Raw genomic sequence first — 21677 nt, 5'->3', positions numbered from 1 at the left:
CAATGAGGGGACATCTCACAAGAGCTGTCGGTAGGACAGCAACGCTCGACTATTCTTCGTGCTTGATAGTAAAAAAATGCCTGATACAGTTACCTCCTCCTGTTTACAGGTTATGGTCATGATGGTGAACAAGTGTGCAAAGTTTCAAAGCCATATATCAATGGACTTTGAAAATATTTGAACTATTACAAAAACTTTAATGTAAATTCTAAGTCGAAAAAGGGGCATAATTCTGTCAAAATGCTTAATAGAGTTACCTCCTCCTGTCTACAGGTTGGGGTCATGATGGTGAACAAGTGTGCAAAGTTTCAAAGCCATATGTCTATGGACTTTGAAAATATTTGAACTATTACAAAAACTTTAATGTAAATTCTAAGTCGAAAAAGGGGCATAATTCTGTCAAAATGCTTGATAGAGTTACCTCCTCCTGTCTACAGGTTGGGGTCATGATGGTGAACAAGTGTGCAAAGTTTCAAAGCCATATGTCTATGGACTTTGAAAATATTTGAACTATTACAAAAACTTTAATGTAAATTCTAAGTCGAAAAAGGGGCATAATTCTGTCAAAATGCTTGATAGAGTTACCTCCTCCTGTCTACAGGTTGGGGTCATGATGGTGAACAAGTGTGCAAAGTTTCAAAGCCATATGTCCATGGACTTTGAAAATATTTGAACTATTACAAAAACTTTAATGTAAATTCTAAGTCGAAAAAGGGGCATAATTCTGTCAAAATGCTTGATAGAGTTACCTCCTCCTGTCTACAGGTTGGGGTCATGATGGTGAACAAGTGTGCAAAGTTTCAAAGCCATATGTCAATGGACTTTGAAAATATTTGAACTATTACAAAAACTTTAACATAAGTGGTTACGCCGACGCCGACGCGGACGCCGACGCTCGGGTGACTGCAATAGCTCTACTTATTCTTATCGAATAGTCGAGCTAAAAATTGCCAAAAATCACTATTTTGCATTGTTTTTTTTCCATCAAAGCTGATTTCTCAGAAACAAATATTTAAAGTTTGAAGTAAATACCTTAAGAAATAAAGAAGTTATAGTGAAAAAGCGTAAAAACTGGAATCAGAAATCTTGAAATTCAATCTATTTGTTGCCATAGCAACCAGAATTTTCAACATAGGAAGTAAAGAAAAGAATGTGCATAATCTCCAGACTGCCATCTGCCCACATTTCAAGTTTCATAAAAATATTTTCAGTACTTTTTACGTTATCACTTGATCCAGTTTATGTGTTAAATTTGCCATATTTTCAGTCTATTTGTTGTCATAGCAACCAGAATTTTCAACATCTGAAGAAAAGAAAAAGACATGCATAATCTCCATACTGCCATCTATCCATATATCAAGTTTCATAAAAATATTTTCAGTACTTTTTAAGTTATCCAGTTTAGTGGACGGACTGACAGACGGAAGTTCTAACTGTTACAGGAGAGTAATAATTTGGCTACTCTATTGTTCTCTCTATTGTTCTTTTTAGCCACACCACATAAAAGCATTACAGAATGAATGACATCAAAGAGAAAGAACAGTTACCTATTGTCCCTCTAGCCACATAATTACTGTCCTGTGAGTGCCGACGGACGTTCCAACATCTTGGCTTTAGGGGCTATTTTCTTTGTTATTTTCTTTGTTTTCTTAAGGGCTACTAGCCCCTAAACCCTTTGATCAAGGAATGAACCTATTGTTCTCTTTTGTTCTCTTTAATGTTATATAGCCCCTAAACCCAAAATGTTTGCTCGGACAGAGGGACGGATGGATGGACAGACGGACAGAGGGTAAACCTAAAGTCCCCTTCAGTTAAACCGGTAGGGGACTAATAATGTTAGCTAATAGCTTAAAATTTGACAAAAAGCATATCATACATAAGTGTATACTTAATTATTGAGGGTAGTGTATATATTTCATCACATACCTGACTACCACACATATATTTTATCACATACCTGACTATCACACATACATTTTATCACATACCTGACTACCACACATGTATTTTATCAAATACCTGACTACCACACATGTATCTTATAACATACCTGACTACCACACATGTATTTTATCATATACCTGACTCCACACATGTATTTCATCACATACCTAACTATCACACATGTATTTTATCACATACCTGACTACCACACATATCTTTTATCAAATACCTGACTATCACACATGTATTTTCTCACATACCTGACTACCACACATACATTTTATCAAACACCTGACTACCTAACATAAATTTAATAACATACCTGACTACCACACACGCATGTTATCTACACCGGACTACCACACATGCATTTTATCACATACCTGACTACCACAAATATATTCTATAACATACCTGACTACCACACATATATTCTATAACATACCTGACTACAACACATATATTCTTTTTGATTGATTGATTTATTTGTGTATATATATATGTCATATTACAAAAAAACAAATTAAGACAATTTATCACAGTTATATCTATCACATTGTTTTTAACACAGTAATTAATTGAAAAATAATAACTTTACATTCATAATTAAATCAAAGATCTTGTTGACTTCAAGACAATATATACAACACAGGATAACCCATGAAAGTTCAATATAAAATAGAGAACTTATTTCCAATGGGGTCCTTTGATGGTAAAGAATATATTTTCTTGAGAACTGGCATTCAGGTCCATACTTAGAGATGATATACTGGACTGATGTTAAATTTCTAAGATCAAATAATATTAATTTCTATTGCACATTATGTTAATTACATATATCACATATTTGCAGGAATAATACTATGAATATGACTAGTTAACACACCAATGAAAGATATCTATTTATATATATCACAAAACCAATCACAAGATACATATAAAACATACTATATTGATTAAAACAATTATCTCTAAAACTAATAAAAAATAAAATCAGCTTGTTCAAATTGTTTCATATTTTTGCTTAGTTCAGCTTTTACTTTCTTTTTAAAGTTAAAAAAGTTACTTTCCTTTTTAATATCAAGTGGGAGCATGTTCCAATCCCTAATACCCTGGTAAAAAAATGTACTTTTTGTAAAACTATTAACATGGGGTATATGAAAGTTCCCGACACTGTTTCTACTATTATAACAATGAACATCAGACTTTAAAGAAAAGCTTTCATACATATAAGATGGACACTTTTTATTAAATATTTTGTGTACATGATTAAGTCTTAACTGCATGACTCTATTTTCTATATTAAGCCACCCAATACTGCTAAAATCAATAACTTTCAATGATTTTCTAGAGGAATAACCATGAATATAACGAACAACTTTGTTTTGTGCTACTTGAAGTTTATGTTTAAGTTGTTTAGTAAGGCCACTATACCAAGATGAGCTGGCATAATCGAAGTGACACTGTATTAAAGAGTTACATAATAGTTTTCTTAGCTCCATATTCAAACTGTTGCCTTGTCTGTACAAAAATTTTAATCGAGAGTTTACTTTTTGTACTATATTATCAACAATAGAAGTGGCTGAGAGATCATTATTCTAGAACATACCTGACTACCACACATGATGCTTTGGGCTGCCATCATTATCGATTTCATACCAGATGCACAAACTTTGTTCACAGTCGTAGTTGGTGTTGTTATAGGTAAACCTAGGGTAAAAAAAAATCTTAAAACTGATAAATTTTATTTGCACTGAAGTTGAAAGACCATTTTTAAACATGTTTTCTCAAAATTCTAGTTGGAATGTAACAAGTAAAATGATATGTTTGTGACATTAACAAGAGATTGATAAATTCTAGAATTTTATATTAAAATTCCCAGAATCAAAAATCACTGTTTCATTCTGGATGCAGAAATAACATTATCTTAAAGGTTTTAAATAAAAAGTATCTATGATACTAGACTGTATTTGTGAAAAAAGCTATGTCACAGCATTATCACAACACTAAATAGTAAGAACAGGTGTAGATTTTTTTGGGGTTCCTATACAATTCAACCTTGCCATAATGCAGGAGTGTCCAGTGAATTTGGGTTATATTTGAGCCGGTCAAATAAAAAACAAGGTGCATATGTGTCTCATGTTCTTATACAAAGGCCATAGTATGATAACTGATTCAAAATAAAAGTATTCTTACTTGATAAAAATTTTGGTATAAATTAACTGTATTATATAGCAGTAATACAGTTACAATTATTTTTTTAATACTATCTTTTCAATTAAGCATTACCTGCTTCTGAATACAACTAGAAAAGTGTCCATAGGACATGGGTGCCCCTCAAGGAACAATTAACACAATATAATGAAACGTTTTTTACTAAGTCAAGGCAATAACTCTACAATACTGGATAAATCTAAAAGCAAAATCTAAGGTGTACAACTACACATGCTGACCCACATTCCAGTTCAGTTTCATGACTCTAGGTTAAATAAATTTTAAGCTACACATGACACAAATTGAAAATTTCAAGTTTTCGCTAAGTCAAGGGCAAAAAAAATAAATTCACAAGCAAAACACAAGGTGCACAAAGTCATATTCTGATCAACATTACTGTAAAGTTTCATGACCCTATGTCAAATGCTTTTTGAGTAACATGTAACACAAGTTGAAAATTGCAAATTTTCAATAAGTCAAGGGCAATAACTCTACAAATACATAATAAATCCACACAAAAATACCCAGGTGCCCAATAACACATGCTGATAACATTCCTGTAAAGTTTTATGACCCTAGGTCAAATACTTTTTGAGCTACATATGACATAAGTTGAAAATTGCAAATTTATACTAAGTCAAGGGCTATAACTCTAAGAATACAAAATATATCAACACGAAAATACCCAGGTGTACAACTACACATGCTGATCAACATTCCTGTAAAATTTCATGACCCTATGTCAAATACTTTTGAGCTATATGCGGCACAAATTGAAAATTGAAAATTTTCACTAAGTCAAGGGCAATAACTATAACAAAACATAATATATCCACAAGCGTTACCACAGGTGCACATGTTCACATGCTGAGCAAAATTCCTGTTAGGTACCATTTAAAATCATCATTATATACATAGTGCAAATAATAATGTCAGTATAATCCCTGCAAAGTGGTAGAGGTCATGACCTCATCTCTGAAATTTTGCTAGTAGTGGCAGAGGTCGTGACCTTTAAAATACCTCCTTTTTATGTATAAAAGACATTCCAATAAGAGTTGTTTCCCTTTCATTATTTAACTATGATTTGAAGAAAAGCAATGAATTCCTGTGGCATTTCAAATTTTAACCCCAAAGCTAAAATTTAAATAATCTTACGCCCGGGTGTAGATTTTCCGAGGTTTGTGAAAAAAACCATGGAAACTGCTTCAAAAACCTTGGAAATAAACCAGTTTTACAAGTTTTTTTTTAATGCCAAGGTTTTTCTTTAAACCTTGGAAACTTTATCCAAGGTTTTTGGTATAAAATCCTTGGAAATAAAGAAAACCTTGGAAACTATCTTGGAATTTAGATACTCTGCCAAAAATCAGCTTGGAAAAAGCTTGGAAATGAAGAATTTTGTCATTTTTTTGCTCGGAAAAGAACTTAGAAAATTTAAGTAAATTTGTTGGAAACACTTTGCCAATATTTAGCTTGGAAATGACCTCAGAAATTTGTACTTTACTAAATTTCATCTCGGAAAATGGTAAACCATAATGGTAATCATGATTTAACTTAACAAGGGCATCAAAAGCAATGATCAACAGATAAAGCTGGCAGATTTACTCAAACCAAGCTACCAACCCGGCTGTAGATTGCCTATGGATATTTATTTAATCCATGGTCAGAGCAAACAGTTGTCCATGGTTAGTCCATGCACGACAGCATGGTCCAGGGAAATCAATTTTCAGTATGGACATTGTCAATGGCCAACTACCTTCTCTATAATTTTTTTCTTTAAATTTCTGAAGCAATTTATTTGGGAAGAATCAAGTGTGAAAACATGGAAAATTTAAATCAATAAAATACATTTATTAATGGCTATAAATGTATTGCATCTAATGATAATAAATGAAATACTATTCAAATAACTGATGATCAGAAAGACTTTAGACAAAAAATTTGTAAAAATTTTTTTATTATTTATAATAATCGTTCCTAGATATCTTCTCCATTTTTAAGAATAATGTAAGAGCAAAACTATAATACATGCCATATAAAATAGTATATTCTACAAAAAAATCTGTGACATGTTACATTCAGATTACAATTTACTATGCCATTAATTTATGTGTACAATAAACATACAAATTTATTAATTGTCCTTTAAATATAATTATGTACAATTAAATGTCTGAAATATAATAACCAGTATGCTTGTTAATTTCTTATAATTAGGATAAATAAATACTACATCCACTAAGATTTCACACACAGAATATAACACACTGATCAGATAAAACTAATGGCACCCCAGGTGGTTTCCTCTATCTAAGCATGATCAATCTTCTCATTGGGCATTCTGGGATAGGCCAGATTGTTCCATGTGATTATTCAGGGGGAGTCTGGGTTTTTATACATTCCAAAGCAATAAGTCTAAAATGACATTGCAACAGTGATTCTCTTTCAAGAACTGATTAAAATTTTCAACTTTTACATTTATTTATCAATTGATATTTTTGTACCTTCAATAAATGTAAAATTAAAATGATGGTGGCTTTGATATTTTGGGACCACCCCTGTTTCACATAATAATAAACCTATCCGACATACTGTTGAAAAATTTGAATCTCAGACAATAGTGGGTCAAGTGGTTATAGTTGGAAATAGTGGAAACATGGATTTATTTAAGCAATTTTGGAAATATCTTGTTTTAAATGTTAGGGAGCATATTATGGAATTTTCAAAGAAAACGTTTATCTAAGTGTGACAAGATTCAGGAAATGTTTGGTTGTTGTAATTGAACCTAAAGATCAATGACCTGAGACAGGAAGATAAAAGAAACATAATAGTGAAAAAGGTTCAGGTAAATAACTTTTAGATACATTTATGCAGAAAAACTGTGTTTTTTTCTTCAAACAAGTATTAAATACAAACTATTTTAGATCTATATTTTTAACCTTTGTAAGCTAGTTTAAATACAATTGTTTAGAAGATATTTTATGATTTTATTTATACTGATGAATGTTATGTTTGTCTATGATTGTATTAACAAGATGAATGCACCAAACTATGATGACATTATTCATAAACTTTCATCTTTCATCTATTATTTGAATCTACAAATATTTAGTTACAGAGTCAGATTAAAAGCAAGTTTGCAGGTGTTCCAAACTACAAGAAGATGGCAATCCAGTGTCTTATCATAGTACTAGAAATGTGTCATCATGCCACGGATGCCCCCGCATGCAGCCAAAATTTCAGATGGTGCTTTAATTATTTTTTTCATTTTAAGTTCAAAGCCCTTAAAACTTTTCAATGTTAACACAAACCATTTTCATACAATGTTCAAGGCATTGAAATTATTCAGTCTAAACCTTTTAAAAATAGCATATTGCATATTTGTAGCCAAAATAATGGCTAAAAGTAAGAGTGCTGAAAGTGAAAGTTCAAAATTTTTCCAACATTCAGGAAAGATAAGTTTGTCTTAAATCATTGAACTACAACCAAATTCAAACTTAAACTGCTTATTCCTAACATGTATCAATATTATTTTCAAAGTGAAAGGGACATAACTCTGCCAAAAAATCATCAAACCATGACCAAATTCCAACTTGACCTGCCCATTCCTTTGACATATCCATATGTCAAATTTAAGTTGAATATGTAACACTGTTGGGTAGAAAATGAACAGAAGCTGTAAATTTCATATTATTTTCAAAGTGAAAGGGGCATTACTCTGCCAAAAATCATTGAACCATGACCAAACTCGAACTTGGCCTGGGCATTCCAAAAACATATCCATATGTCAAATTTGAGTTGAATGTGTTGTACCATTGGGGAGATAATAAACAAAAACTGAAAATTTCATATTACTTTCAAAGTGAAAGGGGCATTACTCTGCCAAAAATCATTGAACCATGACCAAATTTGAACTTGACCTGCACATTCCTTTGACACATCCATATGTCAAGTTTGAGTTGAATGTGTTGTACCTTTGGGGAGATAATGAACAGAAACTGAAAATTTCATATTATTTTCAAAGTAAAAGGGGCATAACTCTGCCAAAAATCATCGAACCACGACCAAATTCGAACTTGACCTGTATTTTCTCATGACATATCCATATGTCAAGTTTGAGTTGAATATGTTGTACCGTTCGGGAGATAATGAACGGAAACTGAAAATTTCATATTATTTTCAAAGTAAAAGGGGCATAACTCTGCCAAAAATCATCGAACCATGACCAAATTCGAACTTGACCTGTATTTTCTCATGACATATCCATATGTCAAGTTTGAGTTGAATGTGTTGTACCGTTGGGGAGATAATGAACGGAAACTGAAATTTCATATTATTTTCAAAGTAAAAGGGGCATAACTCTGCCAAAAATCATCGAACCATGACCAAATTCAAACTTGACCTGTATTTTCTCATGACATATCCATATGTCAAGTTTGAGTTGAATGTGTTGTACCGTTGGGGAGATAATGAACGGAAACTGAAATTTCATATTATTTTCAAAGTAAAAGGGGCATAACTCTGCCAAAAATCATCGAACCATGACCAAATTCAAACTTGACCTGTATTTTCTCATGACATATCCATATGTCAAATTTGAGTTGAATGTGTGCAACCGTTCTTAAGATAATGAACGGAAACTGATGATGACGGAATGACAGAAGGACGGAATGACGGAACAGGGTAACACTATATGCCCCGGCCATTACATGGCGGGGGCATAATAAAGCAGAGGAATATACTGGAAAGTCATTGGCATTGGCACAAAGGAAGCCAACTGTAGACCAGGAAAGGCTTCAAGGAATATACTAAAGTATGTTTTTTGTTTTAAAACTAGGTTTTGAAAGTTTCAATTTGAAATTTAAATGAATGATGGTATCTGGAACTGATTTTTATACCCCCGTTTGAAAAACGGGACGTATTATGGGAACGCCCCTGGCGGTCGGGCGGCGTCCAATTTTGTCCGGAGCATATCTCCTACATGTATGGAGGGATTTTAATGAAACTTCATAGAAATGTTCACCCCTATGAGGAGCAGTGTCGCGCACATGAACCAGGTCTCTAGGTCAAAGGTCAAGGTCACACTTAGAGCTCATTGAAAAATGCTTGTCCGGAGCAAAACTTCCACATGTAGAGAGGATTTTCAATATTACTTGGCACAAATGTTCACCATTGTGAGGCGGAGTGACATGCGCAAGATTCAGGTCCTTGCGGCCAAGGTCAAAGTTCAGATAAAAATATGAAGATGTGTATATGGACCATTGAGTCATCATTTATTGAGGGATTGTAACACAAATGGTCATAATCAAGACTATGGCTGTGATACATTGAATTTAGGTCAATATATACAAGGTCAAGGTCACTAAAGATGATGAAATATCCAGATTTTGTCCGGAGCATATCTCCTACACGCATGGAGGGATTTTATTGAAATTTCATAGAAATGTTCACCATTATGAGAAGCCATGTCACGCATATGAACTAGGTCTCTAGGTCAAAGGTCAAGGTGACACTTAGAGCTCATTGAAAAACACTTGTCCAGAGCAAAACTTCCACATGCATAGAGGGATTTCAATATAACTTGGCACAAATGTTCACCATTATGAAGCGGAGTGTCGCGCACAAAATTCAGGTCCCTGCAGCCAAGGTCAAGGTCACACATAGAGGTCAAAGTTTAGATAAAAATATGAAGATGTGTATAGGGACGATTTTATCATCATTTATTGAGGGATTGTAACACAAATGGTCATTATCATGACTACGGCTATGACACATGTACTTTAGGTCAATATTTGCAAGGTCAAGGTCACAAAAGATGGTGAAATATCGAGATTTTGTCTGGAGCATATCTCCCACATGTATGGAAGAATTTTTATAATACTATATGGAAATGTTCACCACCATGATATGTATTGCTCCATGCATGATCCAGGTCAAAGGTCAAGGTCACACTTAGAGCTCATTGAAAAAGGCTTGTCGGGAGCAAAACTTCTACATTCATTGGGGGATTTCAATATAACTTGGCACAAATGTTCACCATTGTGAGGCTGAGTGTCGCACGCAAAATTCAGATCCCTGCGACCAAAGTCAAGGTTACACATAGAGGTCTAAGTTCAGATAAAAATTTGAAGATGTGTATAGGGACCATTTAGTCATCATTTATTGATGGATTGTAGCACAAATGGTAACTATCATGACTACAGGTTTGACACATTTAATTTAGGTTAATATTTGCAAGGTCAAGGTCACTGGAGATGATTAAATATCCAGATGTTGTCCGGAGCATATTTTCTACATGCATGGAGGAATTTTAATGTTACTTTATAGAATTGTTCACCACCATGAGACGTAGTGCCCTGCACATGAACCAAGTCTCTAGGTCAAGGTGAAGGTCACAGTTAGAGCTCATAGCAAAACACTTGTCTGGAGCAAACCTTCTACATGCATAGAGGGATTTCAATATAATTTGGCACAGATGTTCATCATTGTGAGGCTGAGTGCCGTGCATAAAATTCAGGTACCTGCGACCAAGGTCAAGGTCACACATCCTGTGCATATCTTCCCTACTGATTTGTTTTAAGGTTCATTTAACAACACAGTGCCAATGATAAAAACTTGCATGCTAGATAACACTTATCCATAATGCCCCCATCTCCATCTAAAGCTTTCGTAAACGGGCGTATTTTGTGACTATGGCACCCTTGTTATTATTGATACTTGAAATGCTGTCAATGTAATATCAGATGACTCTTCAGCTTTATTGTTGCAGGAAAACATTTTATGCCCCTTTGAGCAGACAGATACAGTCAGTGTAGGCAATCAGAATCACCTTATAAAAAGTGTTATTTTTTGCAATATTTTTAGAGTGCTTTAGGTTGGAACATCCATATGACATAATCTAAAATAATAGTAACAGACGTTGCTTATTTTCTAAACATTGCAGAATTGTCACACTGCTAACAAAAGTTTTTTCTTGAAATCTTAACACTAAATACTGATGAATAAAAAATAAAAATCAACATGAAAAAAATTAAATTCATTATTTCAAAACAAATTAGACAAACATTTAAAGTTACTACAGAAAAGGTCATTTGAAAATATTAAAGCCTTCATTTTAAACAATAGCTATCTAAACAACTTGTCATTATAGTAGTTTTGGATCACTCAAAAGATATATTTCCTTTAATACACAAGTGCTGATCTTTTAAAACAATATATCAACTTATATTTTTGTCTATGGAAACATAAGGAATGTATTAGTTTGTTTTTATTGATGAATAAAAAAGAAATTAAATGATGTAATTCTGATTGCCTACACATACTGTACTGTCCTGAGTATAACCACAGGTGTTCCTTAATCCTGGGCTGAATAGCTCCCTCAGAGGGAAGAAGCCCATCCTGGCTTCTAGAGTCAAAAATTCAATGTTGTAAGGCAAGTTTGAAGTTGTTGAGCCTGACCACATGGAGAGGGAAGTGCCCAGTAGTGATTTTATACAATTGTATTTTTTTAACTTCTTTCAATGGCTGTACTTTATTAAATATTAACATTATTTATTTCAGGTATTGTATCCAAGCACTTTACACATGTGACCCCTGTGACGGTGAGGGAAAAACTTGGGGACACTTGGGGCAGGGCCAATTTTGACCAAACGGCTTTTATTTGTACAAACTTGGTAGACACTCACTAGAAGATGTTTCAAGCCAAATATCTTAACTCTAGCTCTTAGGGTTGTTTAAAAGAAGATATTTAAAGATTTTTCTTTTGGTTGCCATGGCAACCAGAGTTCTGCATGGAATAAAATTCTTTGAACAATTATTAAAGGTGACCACCAAAGGAACATTCCTGTGAAGTTTGGATGAAATTGGCTCAGTGGTTTATGAGGAGATGTCATTTAAAGCAAAAGTTTACTGACGGAGGACGGACGTCAGACGGCCGGACGCCGGACGAAAAGCGATCACAAAAGCTCACCCTGTCACTTTGACAGGTGAGCTAAAAAAAAATCCTGGGAAATTATTTTACGAGGTTTTTATTCTGAAATCCTTGGAAATCGTTCCAATACTCCGAGGTCTTATTTTTTACGAGGTTTTTTTTAAAAAAAAACCTCGGAAATTTTTTACAAGGTTTTATACCCTCTCCCTATTTTTCCAAGGTTTTCTTAATAGCAAAGTTTTGCATTTTCTCGTTCCAATACTCTGAGCCAAAAACCTTGGAATATCTACACCCGGGAAGTAGAGGTTCACTTTTAATGTTTCATACTAAATATCTAAACTTAGCACTTGTAGTTTTGAAGAAAAAGATTTTTAAGTGTATAAATATAAGGAAAACACATTAACCCTTGGGCAGAGTAAATTTTTACCCCAGGGCTCTTATCTAAACAATCTTGGTAGAGGTCCACCTGAGAATACCTTATGCAAAATATGCTGATGCTATGGTGGCATAAAAATATTTTACCTGCTCCCAAAGTTGCCTGTCTACAAGGGGCCTGCCCTTCCATGCCTTGTAACACATTGCCCATATACACCTCCTGTACAGCATCCTTTGGAATTCCTTTGAGGAAAAGAAACCAACTGCATACAACAATTACTTCAATTGTCACTTATTTACAGCACTTGTCTTTATTAACAAATTAAATCTGCATGTATGAGAGTTATAATACTAGTATTAAACTTTAAAGGTATATTTTATGCTCAAGTATACTGGCATGCGAGCAGTTCCCGTACAAAAATCGTAGTTACTTAAACATTATTTTTTATTACGCTCACTCACCAAAAAATTGAATGTTACACATCAATATTCGGCTCGTCAAACAAATCATGGAAATTCCATCATGTTCTTAACATAGAATAACCCTTAGTTATGAGGCATCATATGGGGTACCGAAATTATCCATTATTTTGTATGAAGAGAAGTAGTTTCCGTACATAAAATTTAACCCATTATAATTATACAATTTTATTATATCGAACCTATTTTTCATTTATAATTGTTGAACAGACCATTTTCTAAGAGATAAATAGATGTAATTCAGGAAATAGAAAGCAGACTTAACGCGTGTATCTATTACCCGGTACCGTTACCCCCAATGCATTCACATGCAATGGCATGCTTGTATGCATGATATTTTATGCACCAAGGCCATAAAATTATTTTATATAGTAATATTGGTCAAAATTATGATAATTAAACAAGTTTTCATCACATTGCCTTCTTATCTGTAAACAGGTGGTATTAGTGGAAAACCCTTTAACATGCCTCACGAGTAAGTATGTTTGCGCAAGCGCGCAAGGACGGAATCCCCCAGATAAAACAAGGTCACGTTTTGACAATGCACAGGTGAAAGTGATTTAAAATGAGACTTTTTATACGTACTGTCGAACTGACACTTAGATTTTGTCTCGTTTATGTATCTGCTTGATTTGAAATGAATTTCTAAAGAATGCATGTAAAAATCAAGCGTTTAAATGAAAAATACGGGTACTGCTTCTGTACGGGAAATGCTCGCATGCCAGTAGAACTGATTGTTAATACAGTGTAAACTCACTAAGCCAGAACTCTAAATTCCAGAATCCTCTACAAATTCTGTTCTTTCCTGATCCTGATTTCTTTAACCTTCCATTTCTTTGTACAAAAAAAGCTTATGAAAACCAGAAACTATCAATCAACAAACAGAAATAATTTCAGCAGAATTTTTGTTTATTTTCAATGTAATTTTACCCGTGTAAACCCATAGGAAAATAAGATGATAGTGTATTGTCAATCATAATTGAATATTTCACATATTTATTGGACAACATTTGAAAGGTGTGAAAATTACAGTTTTTATGATTGGTTTGAACAACAGATGTTATCCGGAACTCAGCAAATATGGGTTTTTCCCAACTAATCTGTAGGAACAAACAAACTTTAACGGCAGCTTCATGGTGCACTACCCATCACAATAGATTAGTAAACTTGTTGTACATATTTTCCAAGTTGTAACTGTAACTGTTTGTGGCTGGGGAAAAAACAAATATTCATAATTCCGGAGTTAGTTTATTTATACATGTAATACGGGATGATTTCTTTGAAGAAGATAACAAGATATGTTTGTAAAACATGTATGCCCCCTATCTGCAGCCAATTAGTCATGTGATCAGGTTATTATGCATGACTTCAGACCCAGTAAACAAACAAGAGCGATCAGTAATCACATGTGTCGCCCCATGAAAGGCCCCTTTTAAAAATTGGGACCCAAAAATTTTTGACCAGAAAAAGGACAGACCGAAAGGAAAAGTGCACAACTAAAAACTAACCACTTTGTTACTGATTATTCCTGTAAAAATTTGATGGTAAAAATTGCACCATAAGTTTAATGAGGAGTAGTCCGGACAAGGTTTTGCGTATCTGGGCAAAAACACCGAAAAAAAACCTTTTTTATCAAAGGGCCCATAACTAGGCCAAAAATCATTCCAAAACCCCGGAAAAACCCGTGCAATTAATGCGCAAGGACTTGAGTCTACAGATCAATCCTGTAAAAGTTTCATTGAAATGCATAAGTGGTATAAGAAAAGTAGTCTGGGAAAAACTTTAAAAATAAAAAATTATTAAAGGGCCATAACTAAACAAAAATAAAATTGGGAACCGGGAAAAATGCTGACAATAATGCACAACTAGACCCTTGGGTAATAATCCATTTTCCTGTAAAGTTTTGGATGAAAATTGCAACAGAGTTTTGAGGGTAGTCCGGAAAGCTTTTGTGTTATCTGGCAACACCCACAGAAAAAGAAAGCCTTTTTATCAAAAGGGCCATAAATAGGCCAAAAATCATTCAAACGGGAAAACCCGTGCAATATGGCGCAAGGACTTGACTACAATCAATCCTGTAAAGGGTTTCATTGAAAAATTGCATTAGTGGTAAAAAAGAGAAGTAGTCCGGACAAACTTTAAAATTAAAAAATTATTAAAAGGGGGGGGCCATAACTCTGACAAAAAATCATTGAACCGGAAAATCCTGACAATATGCACAACTAGACTTGGTACTGATCATTCCTGTAAAGTTTTGGATGAAATTGCACCAGTAGTTTATGAGGAGTAGTCCGGACAAAGTTTTTTGTGACGGACGGAAAAAACAGGACCAGACAGACAGACAGACGACAGACGGACAAACAGGGAAAAAGGACGGGCAGAAGTGAATCCCTATTTTGTCGCCACTACTCCGTAGAGGCGACACAAAAATGAATAAGGGTTATCTACTGGTCATGACTAGTCACAAGGTAATAGTAATTGTGACCCCATAGGTTGTGTGCAGCAATTTAAGTTATTACAAATCTTACCAAATAATATATGCATAAATTTTATAAATCATGTAGGCCTCATAATGACACCCAAGTTGTTATATTACATCAGACCTTCAATTAGTATACCAAAAGCATTTTTAGTTGAATACAAGCAATTATCATAGTATTGCAAGCAATCCATAAGTCCCCTACCGGTAAGAGCCCAAGCAACATTCTGAAGGGCCATTGGCCATTCACTTATGTTTCTATTTTAAGTAAATTTGTTGAAAAAGTTCTTTTAAAGTGATCACAGGAAACAGTTTTTATGTACAGAGAGACGGACTGAAGGACACTCTAAAGTTATTTTTTAAACATCCCTGTTATCAAAATATAACATTTTTAAAAGCAAAATTTTTAAAAAGGAGATCACGATGTCATACATGATGTGAGTGTTACAAAGAACAATTAGTAATGAAGGTATGAATATTGAATGTTTATTTTGAATTTGAAGTAAATGAAAGTTAAAAGAACAAATAGAAAAAATTAAAAGTTTAAGGAAGAGATAATTCTGGAAATATGGATGTTAGATTTATAAACTTTGTCATATTATTATGATGTGGGAGTTTGAAGAAAATCCTATCATGATTGAAGAAGTTGGAGTAAAAATTACCAATTTCACAAAAAAAAGTCTAAGTTCAAAAGGGGCATAATTCTGGTAATAGTCTTGCTAGAGTATTTAACACTCACAAATATTGAGTGATAATAAGAAACATTTATATGAAGTTTGAAGTAGATACATTTAAAAAAAAAAGAAGTTATTAAAAAAACAATGTTTTTTCATGAAAATTTTAAGTTAAAGGGAGGTAATTCTGATAAATTTTGTGCTGTGTTGTAAACCTTGTCACATATGATGTGGTTGATGACTAGCAAATTATATTTAAAGTTTGAAGAAAATACCTTAAGAAATGAAGAACTTAAAGTGAAAAAAACTTGAAAAAACTAGAATCAGAAATCTTGAAATTCAGTCTATTTGTTACCATAGCAACCAGAATTTTCAACATAGGAAGATAAGAAAAGGATGTGCATAATTACCATACTGCCATCTACCCATATGTCAAGTTACATAAAAATATTTCAGTACTTTTTGCGTTATCACTGGATCCAGGTTATGTGTAAAATTTGGCATATTTGCAGTCTATTTGTTGCCATAGCAACCAGAATTTTCAGCATAGGAAAAAATGAAAAAGACGTGCATAATCTCCATACTGCCATCTATCTATATATCAAGTTTCCTAAAAATATTTTCAGTACTTTTTGCGTTATCGCGGGATCCAGGTTATGTGTAAAATTTGCCATATTTTCAGTCTATTTGTTGCCATAGCAACCAGAATTTTCAACATAAGAATAAAAGAAAAAGACGTGCATAATCTCCATACTGCCATCTATCCATATATCAAGTTTCATTAAAATATTTTCAGTACTTTTTGCGTTATCGCGGGATCCAGTTTTGTGGACGGACGGACGGACGGACGGACGTTCTCACAGGACAGTAATTATGTGGCTACTCTATTGTTCTCTCTATTGTTCTTTTAGCCACGCAAAAGAAAAATAGCCACATAAAAGCATTACGGAATGAATGACATCAAAGAGAACCTATTGTCCCTCTAGCCACATAATTACTCTCCTGTGAGTGCGGACGGACGGACGGACAGACAGACGGACAGACGGACGGAGGGTAAACCTAAAGTCCCCTACGGTAAACCGGTAGGGGACTAATAAAAATATCAACCATGGCAACTTGAGTTGTTGAGTTATTGGTCAGAAACCACCTTTAAGTACAAGGTCAATATGTCACTGACTCCTTGACCCCAAAATCTGGAACATCTGTTGGTCATGACCAATCATCACAGCAAGTTTGAAGTTCCTAGGCCTAAGCTTTCTTTAGTTATTGATCGGAAACCGTTTTTACCTACTAGGTCAATGTGACCTTGACCTTTGACCCCTTGAACCCAAAATCAATAGGGGTCATCTACTGGTCATGGCCAATCATCATACCAAGTTTAAAGTTCCTAAGCCTAAGCTTTCTTTAGTTATTGATAAGAAACCGTTTTTACTTACAAGGTCAATGTGACCTTGACCTTTGACCGCAAAATCAAAAGGGGTCATCTGCTGGTCATGACCAATCATCACACTTAGTTTGAAGTTCCTAGGCCTAAGCGTTCTTTAGTTATTGATCGGAAATCGTTTTTACCTAAAAGGTCAATGTGACCTTGACCTTTGACCCCTTGACCCCAAAATCAATAGGGGTCATCTGCTGGTCATGACCAATCATCATACCAAGTTTAAAGTTCCTTGGCCTAAGCGTTCTTTAGTTATTGATTGGAAACCGTTTTTACCTAAAAGGTCAATGTGACCTTGACCTTTGACCTCTTGAACCCAAAATCAATAGGGGTCATCTACTGGTCATAACCAATCATCATACCAAGTTTGAAGTTCCTAGGCCTAAGCATTCTTTAGTTATTGATCGGAAACCGTTTTTACTTACAAGGTCTATGTGACCTTGACCTTTGACCCCTTGACCCAAAAATCAATAGGGGTCATCTACTGGTCATGGCCAATCACCATACCAAGTTTGAAGTCCCTTAGCCTAAGGGTTCTTTAGTTATCACTCGGAAACCATTTGGTCTACGACCGACAGACAGACAAATGGAAAGCAATATACCCCCTTTTCTTTGAAGTGGGGGCATAATTATTAGATAATTAGCTGTTAGAGTAAAAATCAGTCTTTGATCAATTGATTTCAATTAGCAAAACATTGATTTAACTAGAACTGCCACTATCATGGCGTGAATACCCCCGCATACCACTTTGTCAGAATCAACAGTGGCCATTTAGAGCTCAAGGACAACCTCCCTGCAAAATCTGAGGTTACTAAGCCAGTGCATTGCTAAGTTATGTATTCTACATGCTTCAAATGTGAAAATGTCAAAATCAATACATTGCGGACAGGACATTCTTTAGCAATTGAGAAGAAAAGATTTTTTTTGTCAAGGTCCCTGTGACCTTGACCTTTGACCCAGTGACTTCAAAATCAATAGGGGTCACCTTATAGTCATGATCAACATCCATGCCAAATATGAAGACTGTGGGTCAAAGGAATCTTAAGTTAATGGGTGGACAAACTTTTTGAAGTCAAAGTCCCTATGACCTTGACCTTTGATCCAGTGACCTCAAAATCAAAAGGGGTCATCTACTAATCATGATCAACATCCATGCCAAATATGAAGATGCGGGTCAAAGGAATCTAAAGTTATTTGGCAGACAAACTTTTTGATGTCAAAGTCCCTGTGACCTTGACCTTTGACCTGGTGACCTCAAAATCAATAGGGGTCATCTACTAATCATGACTAACCTCCATACCAAATATGAAGACTGTGGGTCAAAGGAATCTTAAGTTATAGGGCGGACAAGCTTTTTGAAGTCAAGGCCCCTGTGACCTTGACCTTTGACCTGGTGACCTCAAAGTCAATAGGGGTCATCTATTAATCATGACTAACCTCCATGCCAAATATGAAGACTGTGGGTCAAAGGAATCTTAAGTTATTGGGCAGACAAGCTTTTTGAAGTCAAGGCCCTTGTGACCTTGACCTTTGACCTGGTGACCTCAAAGTCAATAGGGGTCATCTACTAATCATGACTAACCTCCATGCCAAATATGAAGACTGTGGGTCAAAGGAATCTTAAGTTATTGGGCGGACAAGCTTTTTGTAGTCAAGGCCCCTGTAACCTTGACCTTTGACCTGGTGACCTCAAAATCAATAGGAGTCATCTACTAATCATGACTAACCTCCATTCCAAATATGACGACTGTAGGTCAAAGGAATCTGAAGTTATTGGGCGGACAAGCTTTTTCAAGTCAAGGCCCCTGTGACCTTGACCTTTGACCTGGTGACCTCAAAATCAATAGGGGTCATCTACTAATCATGACTAACCTCCATGCCAAATATGACGACTGTAAGTCAAAGGAATCTGAAGTTATTGGGCGGACAAGCTTTTTGAAGTCAAGGCCCCTGTGACCTTGACCTTTGACCTAGTGACCTCAAAATCAATAGGGGTCATCTACTAATCATGACTAACCTCCATGCCAAATATGACGACTGTAGGTCAAAGGAATCTTAAGTTATTGGGCGGACAAGCTTTTTGAAGTCAAGGCCCCTGTGACCTTGACCTTTGACCTAGTGACCTCAAAATCAATAGGGGTCATCTACTAATCATGACTAACCTCCATGCCAAATATGACGACTGTAGGTCAAAGGAATCTTAAGTTATTGGGCGGACAAGCTTTTTGAAGTCAAGGCCCCTGTGACCTTGACCTTTGACCTAGTGACCTCAAAATCAATATGGGTCATCTACTAATCGTGACTAACCTCCATGCCAAATATGAAGACTGTGGGTCAAAGGAATCTTAAGTTATTGGGCGGACAAGAAAAAACCGACGGACGGACGGCCGGACGGACAGCCGGACGGACAAGCTGATTCCAGTATACCCCCCTTACAACTTTGTTGTGCGGGGGTATAATTAGAATTGTGTCCATAGGACACGGATGCCCCCACACGCCACTGTTCTGTCAATCTTATGACTAGGTCAAATATTTTTTGGACTACATGTGCCACAAGTTGAAAACTAAAAATCAACAAAGGACCATAATTCTGTTAAATTTGGTCGCAGCGAAAATTCCTTCCTTTACTGCCATCTATACATTAAGGTTGTCCATCCCTGGAAGTTAAAGCAAAATCTGCCATCCAGTTTAAGAGGAGTTGCATTCACGAAATTTCTACATAGTATATAGTGAAAAAATCAGCAAAGGGCCATAATTCTCTTAAATTTGGTCGCAGCAAAAATTCCTTCCTTTACTACCATCTACACATTAAGGTTGCTCATCCCTGAAAGTTAAAGCAAAATCTGCGATCCGGTTTAAGAGGAGTTGCGTTCACAAGATTTCGGGACATACGGACGGACTGACGGACAGACGGACAAGTGCAACGCTATATGCTCCCACTTTGTGGGGACATAAAAAGTATACTACATGTTTATTAAGATAAAGAAATTACACAAGTTCTTACATTTTCAAGAGTCTAATGACCAATTACACCAGGTCTTTTTTTTTCTGATGGAGATCCAATAAAAATGCATCTATCGTAACTCAAATATTTACTCAATGGAGATGACAAATGAAATTTTGCTTTTGCAAAATTGTGTAAAAGTTAACAAACTCCATGAAAATAAAAAACAAGAGGGCCATGATGGTCCTGAGGTAGCTCACCTGTATATAGGCCCCCGGAGCGGGGCCAGTTTAAACCCCAGGACTTTTATTTGAAAAAACTTGGAAGACACTCATTAGAAAATCTTTCACGATGTTAAGTTTTTGCTACACACATATAATGAAAAACAATGATTTCTCCCGCCACCCCCCCCTCGCAGGGCCAAATTTCACCCAAGGGCTATACACATACAGTTAAAAACAATGACAACCCATGGGCATGGCTGCCAGTTTTGACCCCAGGGCTTTATTTGAACAAACTTTGTCGACACTTACTAGAAGATATTTCATGCTAAATATCTAAACTCTAGTTTTTTGGGTTTTTTCAAAGAAGATTTTTTAGTTTTTGTTATACACATATCAGGAAAATCAATGACCCCCCAGGGCCAATTTTGACACCATGGGTTTTATTTGAACAAACTTTGTAGACACTCACTGGAACATGTTTCATGCTTAATATCTAAACTCTAGCTATTTGGGTTTTTTCAAAAAAGATTTTTAAAATTCTTGCAATACATATATCAGGAATGTCAATGACCTCCGGGTTGGGGCCAATTTTGACCCCAGGGCTTTTATTTGAACAAACTTTGTAGACACTCACTAGAACATGTTTCATGCTTAATATCTAAACTCTAGCTATTTGGGTTTTTTCAAAGAAGATTTTTTTATTTTTTTCTATACACATATAGGGAAAATCAATGATCCCCCTGGGCGGGGCCAATTTTGACCCCAGGGCTTTTATTTGAAAAAACTTGGAAGACACTCATTAGAAAATCTTTCACGATGTTAAGTTTTTGCTACACACATATAATGAAAAACAATGATTTCTCCCGCCACCCCCCCCTCGCAGGGCCAAATTTCACCCAAGGGCTATACACATACAGTTAAAAACAATGACAACCCATGGGCATGGCTGCCAGTTTTGACCCCAGGGCTTTATTTGAA

The 21677-nt window shown here is 35.2% G+C and overlaps 1 protein-coding gene across 1 annotated transcript in view; it reads right to left on the bottom strand.

Annotated features, from left to right (window-relative positions):
* The window catches only part of LOC132756593 (acetyl-CoA acetyltransferase, mitochondrial-like), a 119040-nt gene that overhangs the window by 54604 nt on the left and 42759 nt on the right, over positions 1 to 21677 (bottom strand). Inside the window, exons 4-5 of the mRNA XM_060747696.1 lie at positions 12608 to 12703; positions 3554 to 3654 (exon numbers count right to left, since the gene is read on the bottom strand). Of these exons, the coding sequence (XP_060603679.1) occupies positions 3554 to 3654; positions 12608 to 12703 (197 nt within the window). The remainder of the gene's footprint in view (positions 1 to 3553; positions 3655 to 12607; positions 12704 to 21677) is intronic.

Source organism: Ruditapes philippinarum, unplaced genomic scaffold (genome assembly GCF_026571515.1).
Source record: "Ruditapes philippinarum isolate M1 unplaced genomic scaffold, ASM2657151v2 ctg1324_1_1_1_1, whole genome shotgun sequence".
Classification (NCBI taxonomy): Eukaryota; Metazoa; Mollusca; class Bivalvia; order Venerida; family Veneridae; genus Ruditapes; species Ruditapes philippinarum.
Note: the sequence above shows the minus strand (reverse complement) of the source record. Positions and strands in the feature narration are given on the sequence as shown.